Genomic DNA, 18,443 nt, shown 5'->3' with positions numbered 1-18,443 from the left:
GAATAAAATATTGTTATAATATTATTTTTTAATATTATTATTATTTTAAAATTTAAAAAAATTGAATTATTTATTGTATTTTATATAAAAATTTATGAAAATTATAATAGTGAAATGAGATGAAATGAAATGGATTGAAATTAACTTTGAATCCAAACCGAGCTAAAAGGACAAGTTAATGAAGCGTTGTGTATCATTTTGTTAATAATTAATTTGTTTAAACTAATCCCACATGGTAGTGACAATACATGGACACATCTGGCGTGGAGCAATATTGGTCTTATTAGGCAATAATTAATTAATATCACCTTCTAAAAACAGAAAGTATCAAACAATTAAAATAATGAATAAAGCGAATCAAATGTTTATTTTTTAAATTTTTTTAAAAAAATAAAGAATAAAATAAATGAGCAAGAAAATTAAAAAAATAAATAAAAAATAATTAATCGGAATAAATATGTTCCATGTGATAAAAACCACCGTACGCAACTTGTAAGAGCTTTCGGAAGAGGAAAAGAAAATAATATAATATTAGGTATCATTCCCAAGCGCACGAAGTACCACGTCAACGTCTGAAACTCTCTTCTCTATAAATCTTGAACTCCCGCAAGCGATAATTCCCACAAACAATCGCCGACACAGTACTTCAAGGCCACAAGCTTCTTCACGATGAATCTGTACGAGCTCAAGAAGCACGAACTTTACAAATATAATCAGTGTAGGACAGAGCAGGGCCCGATGGATTCCGACTTGGCTGTCCTCGAATCCGTTCGAAGGTATCTTCTTGGCGATTTCGAACCCACTGGGAGTACTTTTTACTCGGCAATGGGTTTCGACAATGCTAACGTGGTTTGTAGTGACGTTTGTCTTCACGAGACTTGGGGTACTGGTACTGGTTCATTGCCGTTGAAAGCGGACAACGCCGACGTTTACGGTCCTCTGCCTGATGCCGTGAACTTCGGATGGGCTCCGAAGAATGGAGTTGCAGTGACGGCGCAAATTATGGAGCATTCGGAAGTGGCGGTTGCGCGGGATTGTCAAGTGCCGCGTTTTAGGGGAGTGAGGAGGAGACCGTGGGGAAAATATGCCGCGGAGATAAGGGACCCGAAGAAGAACGGCGTGAGGGTGTGGCTAGGGACATACGAGAGTCCCGAGGACGCGGCGTTGGCTTATGACCGGGCCGCCTTTAAGATGCGCGGCTCCAAAGCTAAGCTCAACTTTCCACACTTGATCGGTTCAGATAACTGGGAGCCGATCAGAGTGACCCCAAAACGCCGTTCGTTGGAACCTTCATCGACATCGTCGGATACAGTCTCTCCGAAGCCCAAGCGAAGCAAGATCAGAAGAGGTGGCTCGACGGCTCTAATATTAGAGGATTCAAGTGATCAGCTTATAGAAAGTTCATGCAGGAGCTCGTCGGTCGTTGATGATGAACTTGAAGAATCAGTTACATGGTCATGGCCGTTGCCTTTAGATCACTTGAATATATAATGACTTCGCAAATACGTTTTTGCATCTTCCTAATGATATCTATATGTAAGAAAAAATAATCCATGCTTGTAACTCCATGTTTCGATTAATTAAGCAGATTTCTGAGTACATCAAGTAATTCTCCTTTGATATTACACAATTTCTTATAAATTAAAGATGAATTAAGTTGCTCAGAATTTGAAACAAAAGTTTAAATACATGTTTGTTTCTGGAAATTTATCCCAAACTTTGAAGTTCGATCATCACTTTTAAGTTAATGTTGTTGGTCGAATTGGTGGTTTTCAAAATTAAGCTTAATTTTGTATTCCTTTTTCTAATTTGACAACCATAATATTGGAGTAATTATAATGAACCTAATAAGCAACAATATATATATAGAAAAATATTACAGACACAAAGAGATTACAAGTACAAAAATGAATCTAAAAACTGACATGTCTTTATGTGATCCGTTATATCTACTTTATAATAAAAGTAATTTTACAATCTGATATATCACATTAAACGACGTCAAATTATGAGTTTACTTTTATATAATCTAATTATAGCTAAATTATTTCTTATATATATATATATCAAAGGTCGATAACGTGGGTTCCTAATCCCACATATCCTAACAGGCTAATGTGTGTTCTGGCTATCTGTTATTATATTTAAACTCTTTCCGTTTTAAAATTGGAGTTGCATGGATTTACATTTTTGTAAAAAAATAAATAAACGGATGAGATGTACTATCATCATCTCAAGTACTATCTTATCCATTTGTCCAATATAAAAAGAAAAAAGTAGTTCATTATGTATTGATCAGCTATTTAAGGGAAAAATAAATTAACGAGCTAGCTAGCTAGCTAGCATGAGAATTTCTCAAGAGAAGAAGTTGAAATTTGGATGATTGTTCGAATATGTATACAAAACATATATTTGCAAACGGGAAAAAAAAAGAGTAATCCTACATACAGTCGTGAAGTGTGCAAGCGTTGTACAATTATTTTAAAAGGGAGTGGGTTTCATTATTAAATTTTTTTTTTCGTATAAATCTAGTATTTATTCATTTTTTTAAAGGGATTATGCGATACTTACGCATTTCACGACCACAAATATCATTTCTCAAAAGAAAAGCTATATGTTTAGGTACTTAGAACAACTTGTTTGTCAATATGCATGATCGAGTTTTGACCTGAAGTACTGTTAATTTGTGTCTTAGGCTTAGCAAAAGGTATATGGGAATGAGAAATATTTTAACTATACAAAAGTAAATTAAAAAAATTGATGTAATTTGATGTATTATGTCAAATAATAGTTAAATTATTTTTATTATAAAACAGATCTAACGTATCATATAAAATCATATTAATACTTTTATGGACTATTTTTTTAGATATAGCACTCTCATATGAAAGTTATATATGACGCCCGGCGGAGCCGCCGATCTTCAAGACTACCAAATCCAGCATCCATCAGAGTGGAGCGTAGCCCGCATGCGCGGGATAAAGTTTCTGGATCTATCGGCACGTGGCCATCACTCGCCTCCGAGGAGACCTCTGCCGACACCACGCTCAACTTCTGTGGACTCCATGACTCCGGGGCTTCCAAGATTAACCATCGGCTTTCCTCCTCGAGTGACCAGTGCCCTGCACGCACCACTGTCGACGCATCGTGCACTGTTCATCCATTTTGTTTTTCTATTTGTTCTGTTTTCAATGTTTTGCTGGTGTTTATTTTTTTGTTTTTCTGTTCTTTTGTTGACCCGAGTGAGGTGTTGAGCCTTTGGATCGGGCACAATTTGAGGCAAGAGCTATTCGAGAGTGGTGGGCGATGTCACAACAAGGGATCGTACGGCCAGTGCTCGCGCATAGGTGCTGCTTGTGCAGTGGAGGCTGTTTTGTCCATGCATGAGCTGGGTGCTCGTGCCGTCAGGACTCGAGATGCAGATGCTTGTGGTAGGTGTGACGTCCAGGATCACATCAGTACTTGTGGTTCTGTAGTTTAGTTGTAAGTTAGTAGTTGTTTAGTTATTAATGGGTTTTATGTGTAATTTTTTGTTTATTTTAGTATTTAATAAAATAGCAATAGGCTATTGGATTTAGTGTCTATAGTTGTGTCCCATACTTTTCCTCTTTAGGAGGATAGAGGGGGTCTTCAAGTCCTGTTTTACAAAGTGCTTTATCTATTAAAAGAGAGTTTGTTGAGAAGTCAAGATAAAATCTGTCACAAAAAAATTTATGTGTGAGGAAGTTTCAGAACTGATGCGTAGTTTGACTTATAATCTGAATTTTTTATTATATTGATAAGTCACATTTATAACTTCGATTCATTAATAAAATATGAGTCTATTTTCATTAAAAAAAAAACATGCATGCATGCATTTCCGCGTAGCAAAAAGAAAAAGAATAAAAAATTTATTTCATGCGCGTGTGTTACTTTAGATCAATGTTTAAAGCTACGGATTACACAATGTGTGTGTGGGGGGGCGCGCAATGGCATCCTTCACCTACTTTGCGTGTATTGTAATTTGTGCATGGGAACTCGGAAAGAAGAAAAAAGGAATATGGTAAAAGATCAGCACGAAATCCGCATGCATTCTATGTGTGAATGCTTGCGCTTCATTGATTGTATTTGTCCCAGTGGTTCCGAATAAGTACGGCCATCTCTCGCCGCCCATGCATGCCTTTGAAAAAACAGCTCTGACTCCGCCAACGCACTACAGTAATATCCAAATTTCAACCTTCCATACACACATATATAGTCGGTAGATATATATAATTGGCATATAGTCGTTTATGTCATATCAGATTTAAAATAAATTATTTATTCTTTCTTTAAACGTACATATTCTCTCTCATTAGCTCCCTCATCAACTCTCTCTATCTCTCGCTCTTCGGGTCGTCTCTCTCATCAGCTCGATCTCTCTCTCCTCAGTTCTCTCTCATCGATCAGCTCGATCTCTCTCATCAAGTGTCTCCACGTCACTCCCGTTTGCACATCATTTACACTAGGTGCTTGTAACAAGGATTTTTCTATATATATATATTCCCAAAAGCATGTTTGTAATCACAATTATCTTCAGATATTTTCATATTATTTTATTATTATTTATAAATAATTCATTATTATTTATAAAATATTTCATTATTATTTACAAATAATTTAAAATTGATATTATTCACTATTATTAGTATCCAAACAAACCCTAATACTAACAACAAATCTCAAAAGTACAATACTCGGGTCTTTTATAAAAAAGTGAATCACACTATAAAATGTGTGTTTTTTCATACGTTTTCATGACATGGTCCACTTTTTTAAAACAAATTTTTCCATGGTAAGATCCCAATTTTTATAAAAGATATGGGTAAGACTTGTACATTTAAGAGTACTTGTATATATGATTATTGTCCCAATAAAACAAGAAGTATTAATTATATACAGTATGATCATGTCGTTTATAATTTTGATATTTATCGATTTCTATTTATATATTCATGCTATGCTTAGGTTAATTTGATTATAATTATGTAAATAAGATCTACATTCTTCAAAACGAAAATATAAATTATATATGTACTTTGAATATTGTACGTGACTGATCTGATTATTTGAATATTGTACGTGACTGATCTGATCTCGTAATTATCCATATATATGTATTTATTTAAATTAAGAATATATATATTTATAATATATTTCTCAAAAGAAATTATGAAAGTATAAAAGGAATAGAATTCATGAATTCAATGATGAGGGCCGGGATGGACGACCCAATGACCTTTTGTTGTTAATTTATAGCTTGGTTTTCCTGCAGCCGTTACGTACAAATAAATCGTCAATGATTCTCAATGGATAAGATACATACAAAAAAGTTCTCTTGTTCCAAGACATCATTGTTTTAAACTAATAGTTTTGTTCCGACCAATCCTTCCTCCCCTTTAAGATTGAAGAGAATAAACAAATAAACGAACCAACCAGATATCAAGTCATGCCGAACAAAGAAGTACTATTTCAGACATGAAAAACACATGACTATAATATATATTTAATGAAAAAGGAAACTTCATAGAATTGCGAAGAGATATCAGCTAAAAAAACACAAAACCTCTAGAACCTATATATATATATATATATATATATATATATACACATATATATTTGTCTATCATGCATATTACACGTCCTTGTCGAAGTCCAATTGCAAAGTTGCAAAAAAACCCTCCAGAAACACGCACGGTGATCCGCTTGAGAAATCTTCATCGATCAATTCCCGCTAGCTAGATTCAACATGTTCGGAGAAAGTATAATCTCGGAGTACTCCGACTTTGCTGTTTTAGAGTCGATATGGCAAAATCTTGTAGACAATGATATACATGATGATGAAAGTACTGCTACATCAGTTTCTGCAAAAGTTTACGAGAATAAGGAGGCATCGTTGTATTGTCGGAGCTCAAGCTTTAGCAGTAGTAGTAGTCTCTTTCTAAAGGAGAGCTGGGGTGACTTGCCATTGAAAATGGATGGGACGGACGACAAGGTCGTTTACGGTTCTTTACGCGATGCAATCGATGTTGGAGGTCACGCTGATCCGTTGGTGCAGACTAATTACGATAAAATAATGGGAACAGATATGAGTACTCATTTATCCATCAATAATCAAGAGCCTCAGGTTCCGAGAACTGAGTTGCAATTTAGGGGAGTGAGGAGGAGGCCGTGGGGGACATATGCGGCAGAGATAAGGGATCCGGCAAAGAACGGCGCCAGAATGTGGCTAGGGACATACGAGAGTGCCGAGGATGCGGCTTTGGCTTATGATCAAGCCGCCTTTAAAATGCGCGGCTCAAAAGCAAAGCTCAATTTTCCTCACCTTATTGGCTCCCATGATTGGAAGCCGATCAAAGTGACCACCAAACGAAGCTTGCGGAAGCCATTGACTCTGTCAGAATCATGCGATGGCTCTCAGGAGCCTAAGCTGAAAAGGAACAAATTTATTGGCACTCCATTTTAGATATTTTTGGTTGGTGCGACTGTTTCTCATACTTTGTTAGTCGAGACATTTGAGAGCCCATCATCCTTGCTAGTTAGGCATGCGCGCAAGACATCTGACCGGATGGGTGGAGATTTAAATTAATCATTGTTACTTCTTTTTGTATATGTTTTTTTCTTTAATAAAACCTCTTTAGAACTCGCAAATAGAATTTCGAGTTGCAACCTCGTTACTGTTATTTGATTGATCGATCAATAAACTTTTTTTTTTTTAACTTCTTTTTTTTCTTTTTTTTTTATATGACGGAAAATCACACCACAACAGAACCCTCAAAACTCTCATCAATAGAACTTAAAACTTTCGGAAAGACTAGCACAACAATCTATCATCATGATCTCTCACTTAAATCGCTATTTGATCCCAAGAAGAATCAAAACCCATAACAAGAAACTTATGCCTTACCACTTTGGGCTGCCCACGGGTGGATTCGATCAATAAAACTACAGCACATTTATGGTTTTGGTTGGTCAAAGTATATTTAGTCAGAGATGATGATGAAATACGGTCGACACACGTTGGCGCCACTTGGCTAAGATTGGGGCCGGGACATATATGGTCAACCAGCCAACATGGGAATCATATTCCTTTCCCTTTATATCCAAAAGAAAGCGATGAAAACTTCAAAGGCACGTACGGTACGTTGTCACCCACAATGATGAAGGAAAATGATAGCTTGCACGACAACCCTTCTTGACCGTCGTTAAATTTTATATCTTTTTTTTTTTTTCAAACTTTTGCATTTTTTTTAAATAAAGTATTGACTTCTTTAACTGATTTTTCCTCTAAAAGAAAATTCAAAAATTAAAATAATAATAATAAGATTTGGGTTCGAAAAATAGCAATTTAGATCCAGCAAGTTAGATGGACAGCAACCATAAAACTATGGTGCCAGATAAATCTGAATATAGTACTAGTATAGGCAGCTATTTCATCACAAGACAGATTTAATAACAAGATCAACAAGTACAAATGATCATATTACATTAAAAAAAAAAAAAAAGATGAACCGCACCACCACGTACATCTGCTCTCTTTCTTTTCCAACTCAGGAATACGAGCTAATTAATTTCAAAATATGAGTCAAAGATTTTGATAAGAATAAAAATATATAAAGTTTAAAACGATGACTACAATTTTACTACGGATCATAGCCCCCACCAAAGCAGAATCGTCCGTTGCTGGAATTCCATGAACTGAAAAAATTGAGCAAGTAGCCTAAACGACAATCCCATGCGGCCCCACCATCCCCGCCTTCCAGCTATCGGAGTCTCCTGCATATTTAGTCGTTGATCAACCAGTATTTTTTTTTTGGCAAAATTAATGATGCAAATCAATAAATATTATGCAACTTTTGCATATATATATATTACTGAGAATTATGCATGGAATACATAAAAAGGTGACCTGTCCATTGGAATTTGGTGGTAAATCAATCGATAATTGAAACAAGTGTGTAAACACAACATCAGATCAAAACTCTGAGCTGGATTCATATATGCAGAATCACTGAAAAATGTAAAAGTGTATTAAATTACCGCTTAGGACGACTTCGGTCTTCCTCATAGTCCATCACTCCACCAGGTTCAGAGTAGATCTCCTCATGCCCTCGGAAGTCAATGTCGGCCTGCTTACAGTTTGTAACTTCTGCCACAATGTAAGTAAGACACATCGACCAACATATCCCAAACATAAACACTAATCTAATACATTGTGGTTACAGGAGATCTAAAGGAGCATATCATAAAAGATATGGAGTTGTACAGAACCATAGGGTTGCGACTTTTATGAAGTAATGATAAATATTTTTTTTATAAGTAACGTAATGATATTTTTAAGGAAATTCATGCTTCAAAACCTTAAGAGCATGGGACCAAGTGTTTTGACTTGTGACGCCCCCTCAAGCTTACAGAAAGAGGGTACAAAACTTAACAAAAATAAAAGCAACGTGGACTAATTACAATGGCATACCTCAGTTCGAACAATATTGCAATTACAAACCTATTCAATTTCAATGTCCACGGCTCTTCTTACTCCCCATCAGCAACCATTTATAATTTCTATGACAAGTTCTAGAACTACACCAAGGGCCAAGCTACAAAGCAATCGTTCCATTTCGTTAAAACTTTTAATTTAACTCTCTCAAGTTTTAAGTCCCTTTTGTTGGTTTTGTTCAGGATTGGAGTATAAATAGCAAGTTCTATTGCTAATTAAATCGATTGGCTGTATTTTCCTTTTTTATTTATTAGTAAGTACAGTCTGACATCATATCCCATGACCGGTTATCGATATTTGGTCTAGGTCAAATTGGTCCCCCCCGCCCCCTTCCCTCTCTATCAGTGACCCATTTTACTTGTTCAAAACTTAATAATAAATGCACATAAAGCTCCTACAGATGAAAATGGGTTTACAAAATGGAATGAATAAATTTTTGAAGACAATTTCATTTCCATGGGATGCCCTACTTTAGCATTTAGATGTAGCGTAAGTAATGAAGACAATTCAAAATGTAAAACTAGATTCAACTGACCTTGAGTGAAAGGGACTTCTTTACTTCTTCTACCCGATCTTCAACCTCCTTCCGGTGTTTTTTGTCCAACTCACTCATACTATCAGCCCATTTAATCTTCTCTTGAATAGACATAAGTAGATTATCTGATGTAGCCAACCTATCAATGTTCATAGATATATAGATATATATTAGATAAATCTGACAACAGTAATAACCATGATCTTGAATAGAAATTTAGTAAGTCATGAGGTGAGGCAAAGGCCAACATACCCCTAGATATTCACACACAACATTATTTGCTAAAAGGACCAAGTAAAACCCATATAGCATGGGATTAGTACAGCTTACTAGTGAGTTGTATCATTTTCCATGTATTAAAAGTGACAACCAGGGTCTATAGATGAAGACAAAAGCAGGACTAAGTTATGTGAAAGAGATTGTTCAAGAAAAGGAGATTCATTTTCGCAATCAGACGAACCACCAAATAAGAGCATAAAAGTGATTCAAATGCTATTTGAACCAAAGATGTACCAGTTTGACAGTGTATGTATCATGCTCCCAAGTTGGCCAGGTCTTAGATCCCTTCCTGCTGCGAATTGAACCTGCAATACAAAAATAAATAAATAAACAAGTTCGTAAAAAAAACAACTTAAAGACAGCAGAGGATGATGAGTTCAAACCTCAAAGCATCTGCGCAACTGATCCAGCTTCCCTCTGACTATGCCCTAATAGCAATAAACACCAACATAACAATCAGCACATTCACGTTATGCTTTTTCTCCATCTTACAGGTTATAGTAGCCCCCCAACCAAAAGAGAAATAAATAAAGGCAGGGAGGTCCTCCAAGAACCCAAACTGAAAAGTGTGTTCAGGCAAGAAAAAAGAGAGGACTTCAATTAATCATCCATATCATCTTTTAAATTACAAAGAAATCTGTATTTTAAATATAATAAAGGCATGAGCTGCTTAAAGTAAAAATTGAACGACCAATATAATAGGATTTGCAGTTTGTGCAAAGAATTATATTATGCAAACAACATAATAGCTATATTCCAACATCATTAAAAAAAATATCCCCAGAAAAAGAAAAAAAGAAACAAACAAACAAACTGGCATCCCCACTAAATGACTGTGTTTGCTCAGCAGTTAAAAAACACCACTGTAGTAGCCTAGTAGGTCATTAGGATGCAACAGAAAAATGGAAATCAGAAGGAAGAATACCTACCGCATACATGCACTCGTTGATTAGGAAATCTTCCAGTTCACGTACATTTGTGACATCTAACTCCTGCATTAGTTGATCATAGGGTAGAACCTGGGAAAGGACTCAAACAATTAGACTCATATAAAAAGACATGAGAGGAAGAAGATGACTAACACGCAACTAGAAGGGAAAACTTATTCAATGACCTGTATGGGCCTTCCCCATAAAATAAGAAGGCAAAATAGCACACGGAAAACTTGTATAATATAACAGGTAGAAGTTCAAAGGGAGAATGTACGCAGAAGTTTTTAAAGTAGCGACTTTTACCACATGGTTTTCAGTAAAAGAATGATGTGATATAATTAGTGACTGAAACCTACATGCCAAATCTGCCCTGGGTTCAGGGCAATGAAGCACTACAAACCTTTTATTTCTCTCATAGGTGATGATTATTACTTGCAGGTTAGAGAGAGAGAGAGAGAGAGTAAGTTTCTTAATTAGAAAGGATTCCAGTATTTCCAAACTCTCGTGATTTAATTCAATTCCTGCATTTCAATAGAATCTACTGCAACCAGAATTCATTTTGCTTGCAAATAGAACCTTTGATTGATAACTATCTATATAGACCAGGAATACTAGACAATCAACTTGTCTGCATTAGGCTGCAAGTTGACAGCTGTTTCAGAAAACTTTTAAGATTACTAAGCTTGTTGAAAAACAAAACAAGGGCGCAGTAACCATTATCACTCAACCAGGAAGGAAATTAGCCTGTTCAAAAAGGGAAGAATTTAATAAAAGAAAATAATTCACAATATAAGGAAGAGTACCTTGTTTGTCTCAGCCAGTGTAAGTACAGTAAGTTGCTTCAATTTGAGGACTTGTTCAGGGACCAACTGCGGAAGACATCCAGCATTACCTACAACAATAGACAAAATTCCATCAAATTATGCATTGCAGAAGCAAGACTCAAAGGTGAGGCTTAAGGGCAGCGAATTGTTAAAACATTTTAAATCAAGACAAATATTACCATGGTAATTATCCAACATCTGGATGAGCTTCTGTTAGTTTAGTGCCACATAATTCACTATGTTGTTTCCCTTTGTCAAGGTGGACAATTATAGATCCACTATTTATATTAAATTCTCAGAGGAATTCTAGCCAACATCTGGCTGGTACAAGGGGAAAAGGGTAGGACCAAAAATTAATGGATCAGTAGGGGTTGCACACATCATCAAACATATCAGGGATTTGTTTCTTGAGAAGAAATATCATTGTCTCGGATTGTAAAGGCAGCTAATCATTAATTTTGATATCATTATGGGAGACTTGCAATACTACACATCCGTAATAAATTTTAGCATTTATTTCATAGGTTCAAATGTATGGATCTAAAAAATACAGATTTGACTCTGGAAAGAGCACTTGAAACTTTTTTCTCCAGAAGCTACCAGAAAACCACCCGAGGGCCCAACTGTTCCAGCTAAGGGGAAAAACCCACTGAAACTATTTGCATCACCAGAAAGAATATTGGAAAGCTAGAAGAGTAAGGAAAATTTAAAACTTTAAAGCTGACTTCTCAAAACCAGGATGTGAAGCCCTTAATTCACCTTTGGTTTATATAATCTGTCAAGTAAAAAAAGGTCAGCTGTTTATTCCCTTTTTCTTTCTTTTTAATGGCCCCGCACATGTTACATTCCCTAAAGTCATAAACATACCAATGATGGAATCTTTGAGGATCGCAAAAGGATGATAGAGGAGCTCAAAACTTCTTCTTCTTTTTTTCTTTTCTTTTTTTTTTTTTTTTTTTTATCAATACTCGTTTATCTTGGACTACCTCCATAGACTATAATAGGCTAAATTTACATGATTTTCTTGTAACTTTATCTTCTTCTTCTAATTAAGAGTTTCTTTTGTATACTTCATGTATACTTGAGTTGTACCTTTTGTGCTTACTAATAAAAGATGAATTATTACTTATACATATAAGTCGTAAACCTACCAAAACTTTTGAGAATACCAAATATGCTGCATGTGACCTCACCACCATGGATAACATTCAGCTGATGAATTCTACATGTACTTATAACTCCCATCCCTCTCACTAGAAGCACCAATAAACCTGCCTAATGTGGAAGCCTGTCCCTTCACCCCATACTACTTGTCCATCTTTGTAAACTCAACTTTTTAAGAGAAAATCATTACTGCTGTCTCTTAAATAGAAATAAAATATAATTTATCCGGTTATCATTAGAAAGTTAGCCACCCCTTAAGGAGATATCACCCTCGCCTTCCACCAAATACACTTCGGAGATGAAAATAAAAGACTAAAGTATTTGGCACTGAAAATAAAATAAAAGAAAAAGAAAAAGGATAGCTAGAGGATATCCGCTTACGTTTAAGGCAATAACATTAAGCACAGATCAGAAGGGAACAGGCAAATAGCTCTACAACGAGTAGCCATGCCAGCACATCAGATTATAATGAATAATGAATGTCCTTATAAACCAAACCAACAATTAGGGAGTAACAAAAAGGAAAACAGATACCAAAATGAAGCAAGACTTAGCATGCTTACGTTTGTAATCACTCCAAGTGCCATGTGCAAACAAACGAAGTACATCGAGGTATACAGAATTTGAAGTTCCTTCAAGCTGCAAAAGCTTGTAGTTAAAACAAAGAAAAAGGGTGATTTGATTTTAATTAGTGCTGAATAACCCGATGCTTCAAGGCACTCAACCTAATAATATCAAGAAAAGAGCCAACTCCAAAACTCCACTATCACCGAAAAATAAAAATTTAAAATTACATTAAATCAACAAAATACAGTCCCGTGCCATGTTTCGATCCACGAAGCATAAACATCGGTATCAACTAAGAAAAAGAAAAGCAGAATTTCCAAAATCCATTTACTAAATACGATTTCCAATCTTTTTCCCAACTTTTCTAGGGAAACCAAACAGAGCAGAGAGCAAAACCCAAACCTGGAGAACTGAGGGAATGGCGAGAATCTCGGAGAAGGCGAAGAGGGATGTATTCGAGGTGGCCTCGGCGATGAGGGGACAGAGGGCTGAACCCTGGAGAGCCGACGCTTGCTTCACAAAGTGATCGATGAGGTCTGCTTGCTTCTGCTCTATGTCCATTTTTTCTTTTTCTGCTTTGTCCCTTTCACGCAAAGAATCTAATTCTACAAAATTGAAATCAAACAGCGAACGATAATCGTGTGTCTGTAAAAGAGATAGAAAAGAGAGTGGTTAGGGTTTGAACTTAGAGAAGAGGATTGCTAGGTGAATGAAGGGGTCCGAGTGAATGCCATACATACTACTGCTACTGCAGAGAGTTGCTGTTGACGTAAGTTCGGAAGGTTTTGAGGGACGCCCAACCCCAACAAGGTTTGTCCTCCTGCTTCGCTCTTTTTCGTTGGCTAAAAGGTCTGTTTGTACGTTGAGTTGAGATGATTTTTTAATAAATAATAATTAGTTAAGATAATGGAATGAATTTTGTGGAGTTTATTTAATATGTATTTATATATATTTATTAAAATTTGAAAAAGATTGTAAAATATAAATCTCATATATATAGAAGTGTTGAGTTAAAAAACTTAACTCTCAAATCACTAAATTTATTTAAACTCAAAATTTCTTTATACTTTGAATGTACAACCTTTTTCAACTGAATATCTTTTTATATATGGGATCCATAATTTTTTTCAACTTCTTATAAATATATCTAAACTTATCTTAACATTTAAATATATATAAACTCATCTTAGGTGAGTCTTATAAAACTCACTACACCGTCTCAACTCATTATTATTCATAACAAATTCAATTAATCGCAACTTAACTCAATATTCAAATAGGATCTAAGTATTCAATAAAATACTGCTTGTAGAAATATCAATACAAGTGAGAAATATAAATGAGTGTAGGTTATCAAATCTCGTAATTTCCTCATTTGTGCTCTCTTCCTTCCCCCTTATCTCTTCCTCTCCTCTCTCTCTCTCTCTCACAAAAATGCTTAAGACAGTTCCTTCCTAATTATTTTTTGAATAATTTCCTCGTTGGGTTCAACTCATTCTGGGTAACTCTCCATAATCATTTAATTCAACTATGGTTTCTATCATCTGTGACCAATACTCTTATGCCAATTCTTGAAGATCTGCTAGTATATTCTCGTACACAAATTTAACACCCAACTTTTCTTCTAACCAAATTATAGCTTTTATTTTCACAAGATAAATGACTCCCTTAAAATTATCTTATAAACTAATTGGTATTTGAATCATCAGTGGTTTAGCACACAAATTTGTTACAATTATGGCTTTTTTTAAATTAGTTTGGTTACTGTGAGATATAGCAAATGAGAATCATAACAACACAATCACAACATCAGATTCATAATATAAAAAAGAGCAGCATTGCAAACATCGAAAAATTGTCTCTAAAAAATGTCTCGATAAGTGTATTTCATTTTTTTATTTATTTTTTATTTTTTTATTTATTTTTTCTAATCATCATAAACATTTAAAAAAATTTACAATATTATTAAAAAAACATTTCTTTAATCATTACGTAAAACAAAAAAAATAAAATTAAAAACAGTATTGGGAGAAATGCTCGGGATCTATTGTCAAAATCCCATGCATTTCTAATACGAAAATCACAATAACCTAAGGGGTGAGAAAAAAAATATAGCATGAGAAGAGAGAGAAATAGAGGGATAATTTATTCAGTCGGCTTGAGGAGATAAAAGAAAGAGAGAGACGGTGATTACCTGCAATTGATTCTATTTTTCTCTTCATAAAAAATATACGTGTCACAATATCACTTAATGGTATAAATCTCCACTTAACACCCTTCTTGAAGTTTTTTTCTTGATTTTATTATAGGTTGAGTTATTCTTGGAAGCCGGTGAGAGTTTACCCACTGCCTCACATGTCAATACTTGATTCGTAAAGGATTTTAATTTTAATTTTTTTAAAAAAATCAGTTTTTGTTGTATCAATATAATAGAATGTGTGTTTTGCTTTCAAATATAAATTTTTTATTAGAGGACTCAATTGTCTATTTTGTTGTATATAAAATAACTATCAAAATCTCTTTTTATCTTTTTTTTTTTTTGTATAAAATAATACTGCTTGACCATCTAACATTTACTGACACCATCAAATAATATCACGTGATTTATTAAAAAAAATAAAAATAAAAATACAAAATAGATAAAAGAACTTAGTCTTCGTTATTTAGTATTTTCAGACACCCTTTTAGTTTGAATATATTTTTTATTAATAAACCAAATAGTATTATATGGTAATGCCACGTAAAAAAGATAATCTGAATGGTAAATTTCAAATAGATCAGTAGAAATACTCTTTTTTTAACAAATAGATCAGATTATTATAGTATTATATATAGGACGTATAAAAAACGCGTTAACAAAAAGTTTTTTATACGCAAAGAAAAGTCCTAACAAGTTACAAAACCTTTTTGTTAACGTCCAAAACACATATTTTTGTTAATTAGTGAAAGCTTCATTATAATTGGGTTTCTTGAAAATTAAAGACTTGTAAAAAATCATCAGTTGTGTTGATCCGAATGGAAGTCTTTAAGCATTGCTTGGATCAAATTAAGTGAAAATTGACTTATCTTTTTAGAGAGAAAATTTCTAACTTCTTAAAAGCAACAATTCATTCAGTTATGCTATATATAGACACAAGTTTTGTCTCTATGCGCACCATACAGACGTGTTAGAATTTATATTATTAAAAAAAATAAAAAAGGCAGACGAAGAGGAAGAGTTAGATGAGGAAAAGTAGCCCAGAATAAGAAATCAAAGAAGAACAACCGAGCTTCATACAAAGAAAAAAATGTAAATGACAAATCTTTCCTCGCACGAAGATCTTGTGCATCTCTCGATTTCTGCCTCTCTCTTCTTTAGCCATACTACGTACAACCGGCAGTGGGGAACCGCTGGGTAATCGGCTGGCGTGGCAGTCAAGAATATTTTAAAAAAAAAATCAAAACCAAAACCAAAATCAGAAAAATGCAATCCAATGCCTCAAAGTATGAAATGCAAGAGAAGTATTTGGTAAAATGCCTCAAACAGACTTTCCTTCTCACAAAGTCATTTTTCAATTTCAGTTATTCCTTGATACAGTAGCACACAGACTTCATAGTATTTATAGACTATTACAAGTTTGTAATTGCAAATCAGTTACAAATAATAATTATAGATTTTTCCTTATTCGCACATTGTTATGGATATTTTCTAAAACACGAATAGAGCGTTGTATCTCAATCGTAAATCAATTACAAAGAATAATTCTAGAAGTCGTCGGCAAGCTCAACCAAGAACTAAAAAAGAATACTCAAGAATTGTAGACCAATGATGCAGAGGCCGAGTCTGAAAATGGGTGGTGGAAAAAAAAAAGACAGGAAAGACAGAGACCAAGAAGAAGCAGCAGCTATGGTGTTCGTTGTTCATTATCCAGTAGCCAAAATAATATATTCTGATAAAAAATGGATGAAAAACTTTATCAACACTTTTCATTGCAAGTCAATTTCGTGGAAAATCTCAAGATATTGGCTTGAAGGAGCAAGACGAAAATAGTTTTTTTGTCTTAAAACAGATGGAGTAAATTAAAAAAAAGTTTTAATTTGACCACGTAGAACACGGCGACCCCACGATTTTCCTGACCGATTATAAATAGAAGTTTTATTTTTGTAATTTATTTTTCCCATTTCATTTTTTGCTAAAGAGGTGAGCCTCGTCAAACGTACGCGCGTGAGTACCATAGGCTGCCGTGCCTCCCTTCCTTTATGTTGGTCCATCTCCATTATAGCCATGTGTATGATTTCTCATTTCTTTCTAACCTTTTTCTTTTCCATTGGCCTGATGAGTTTGATCTGTTATTTTTTTATGATAAATATTTTAGTTAGATAAAGTGTGATTATATAAAAATAAATTGATAAATATATATGGTTTAATATGATGCGTTAAATTATAAAATTATTTTTATTTTAAAATAAATCTAACAAACTATATAAAATTATATTAATTTATATATTTATTTGTATATAATTTAATTATATCTATAGTGCTTTTATTTCAATATTGACCATTGATACGTACCCCATCACATCGTTCCTCAGCCGTCAATTCATGGTACAAGGCAGAGTCACTACAAAACGATCAAAGCGTGAGTCTCATATGCCACGCATGGCTATCGTGGGCTACTGCATCTCAACGCTTTCAGAGATTACAAGTGTCGTACCAATAGCTTAGCTTTTTCATATTTCTTAGATGTAACCCATCACACCCCCCTCCTCAAGACTATCAACTCATCGGAGTCACGCGTCGCACTGCGATGAGTTCTGTCTACGGATGACTTGGGTGAATTGATGTTGTCTATATAACCATGTTATTGTTTTTTATAATTGAACATTTTGAAGACGAGGAAGTAAATATCTTGTTATTTAACTATAAAAAATCGTTATTTTAGATGGCTCGCTCCTTGAAGGGAATGGATCTCATAGTCAATTTTTTTATTTTTTTTGTGCGTTGCACAAATTGTAACGATGTATTGTTGGGAACCTCCCCCTCCTTATATATATATATATATTGATTATGTAGTATTAATGAGCTGCTTTGCTTATAAAAAAAGTGAAGACTGACTATTTATAAATTTCTCCCTACGTACTTTTTTTTTATATTTATGTTTTTATTGTCTATGACATTTATCAAAATAATAGTGATATTTGAAATATTTACACAACACAAAATTTATATGATATAGTTTAATTTATAATATTTAAATTTTAAAATTTATATTTCAACTTTAAGCATGCCATGTGAATATGAATAATGTGTAATATAAAAATTTTTAAATAAAATTATTCTTGTTATAAATAAGAGTTACAAACAATTTTCGATTGACTATTGCTGTCACTTTTTTAATGTCGAAACGGTCTTTATTAGTCGGAGATGAGAGTATTATTTGGTCTTATTTAGATGTTATGTTGAGTTGAAATAAATTGATTTTTTTATAAATAATAATGAGTTGAAATGATATAATGAGTTGAAATGTGTTTAAATATTAAGATAAATTTATATGTATTTATGAAAAGTTGAAAAATGATGTAGATCCAGCATGTAAAGAGGAGTTGAGTTGAAAAAATTGTGAATCTCACGTGTAAAGAGATTTTAA

At 34.0% G+C, this 18,443-nt stretch overlaps 3 protein-coding genes across 8 annotated transcripts; 2 read left to right on the top strand and 1 right to left on the bottom strand.

The window, feature by feature from the left end:
• The first annotated feature begins 643 nt into the window (after positions 1-643).
• Positions 644-1,491, top strand: LOC109014750 (ethylene-responsive transcription factor 13-like). Its single transcript, XM_018997255.1, has one exon. The coding sequence runs from the start codon at positions 670-672 to the stop codon at positions 1,489-1,491; it is 822 nt and encodes a 273-aa protein (XP_018852800.1). The 5' UTR covers positions 644-669.
• A 4,206-nt stretch (positions 1,492-5,697) lies between these two features.
• Positions 5,698-6,587, top strand: LOC109015003 (ethylene-responsive transcription factor 1-like). The gene has a single exon (XM_018997500.2). It carries the CDS (start codon positions 5,768-5,770, stop codon positions 6,482-6,484), a length of 717 nt encoding a protein of 238 aa, XP_018853045.1. The 5' UTR covers positions 5,698-5,767; the 3' UTR covers positions 6,485-6,587.
• Positions 6,588-7,449: 862 nt separating this feature from the next.
• On the bottom strand, positions 7,450-13,673 carry LOC109016602 (COP9 signalosome complex subunit 7-like). Of its 6 annotated transcripts, none has more exons than XM_018999022.2 (10): positions 13,553-13,673; positions 13,219-13,461; positions 12,813-12,888; positions 11,065-11,153; positions 10,259-10,348; positions 9,713-9,757; positions 9,564-9,634; positions 9,051-9,189; positions 8,059-8,167; positions 7,450-7,794 (listed from the first exon to the last, which is right to left on the bottom strand). In XM_018999022.2, the coding sequence occupies exons 2-9, from the start codon at positions 13,375-13,377 to the stop codon at positions 8,093-8,095; spliced, it is 744 nt and encodes a 247-aa protein (XP_018854567.1). In that variant the 5' UTR covers positions 13,378-13,461; positions 13,553-13,673; the 3' UTR covers positions 7,450-7,794; positions 8,059-8,092. The 6 variants fall into 6 exon arrangements, with proteins under 6 accessions (XP_018854567.1, XP_035541422.1, XP_018854574.1 ...); XM_035685529.1 differs by having other exon boundaries at positions 8,059-8,147; positions 13,553-13,672; XM_018999029.2 differs by having other exon boundaries at positions 8,059-8,164; positions 13,553-13,659.
• Between the last annotated feature and the right edge of the window lie 4,770 nt (positions 13,674-18,443).

The sequence above is a fragment of the Juglans regia genome, chromosome 14 (assembly GCF_001411555.2).
Source record: "Juglans regia cultivar Chandler chromosome 14, Walnut 2.0, whole genome shotgun sequence".
Taxonomy (NCBI): Eukaryota; Viridiplantae; Streptophyta; class Magnoliopsida; order Fagales; family Juglandaceae; genus Juglans; species Juglans regia.
The sequence above is the reverse complement of the archived record's forward strand: the minus strand, read 5'-3'. Positions and strand labels throughout refer to the sequence as shown.

Excerpts from the sequence above, each read along its gene's own strand:
- LOC109014750 (XM_018997255.1), top strand. The coding sequence starts at position 670 with ATGAATCTGTACGAGCTCAAGAAGCACGAACTTTACAAATATAATCAG.
- LOC109015003 (XM_018997500.2), top strand. The coding sequence starts at position 5,768 with ATGTTCGGAGAAAGTATAATCTCGGAGTACTCCGACTTTGCTGTTTTA.
- LOC109016602 (XM_035685529.1), bottom strand. The coding sequence starts at position 13,377 with ATGGACATAGAGCAGAAGCAAGCAGACCTCATCGATCACTTTGTGAAG. Across the intron at positions 11,154-12,812 it reads CACTTGGAGTGATTACAAAC|GTAATGCTGGATGTCTTCCG; the intron begins GTAAGCATGCTA and ends CTATTGTTGTAG. Across the intron at positions 9,758-10,258 it reads TCAACGAGTGCATGTATGCG|GGCATAGTCAGAGGGAAGCT; the intron begins GTAGGTATTCTT and ends TATTGCTATTAG.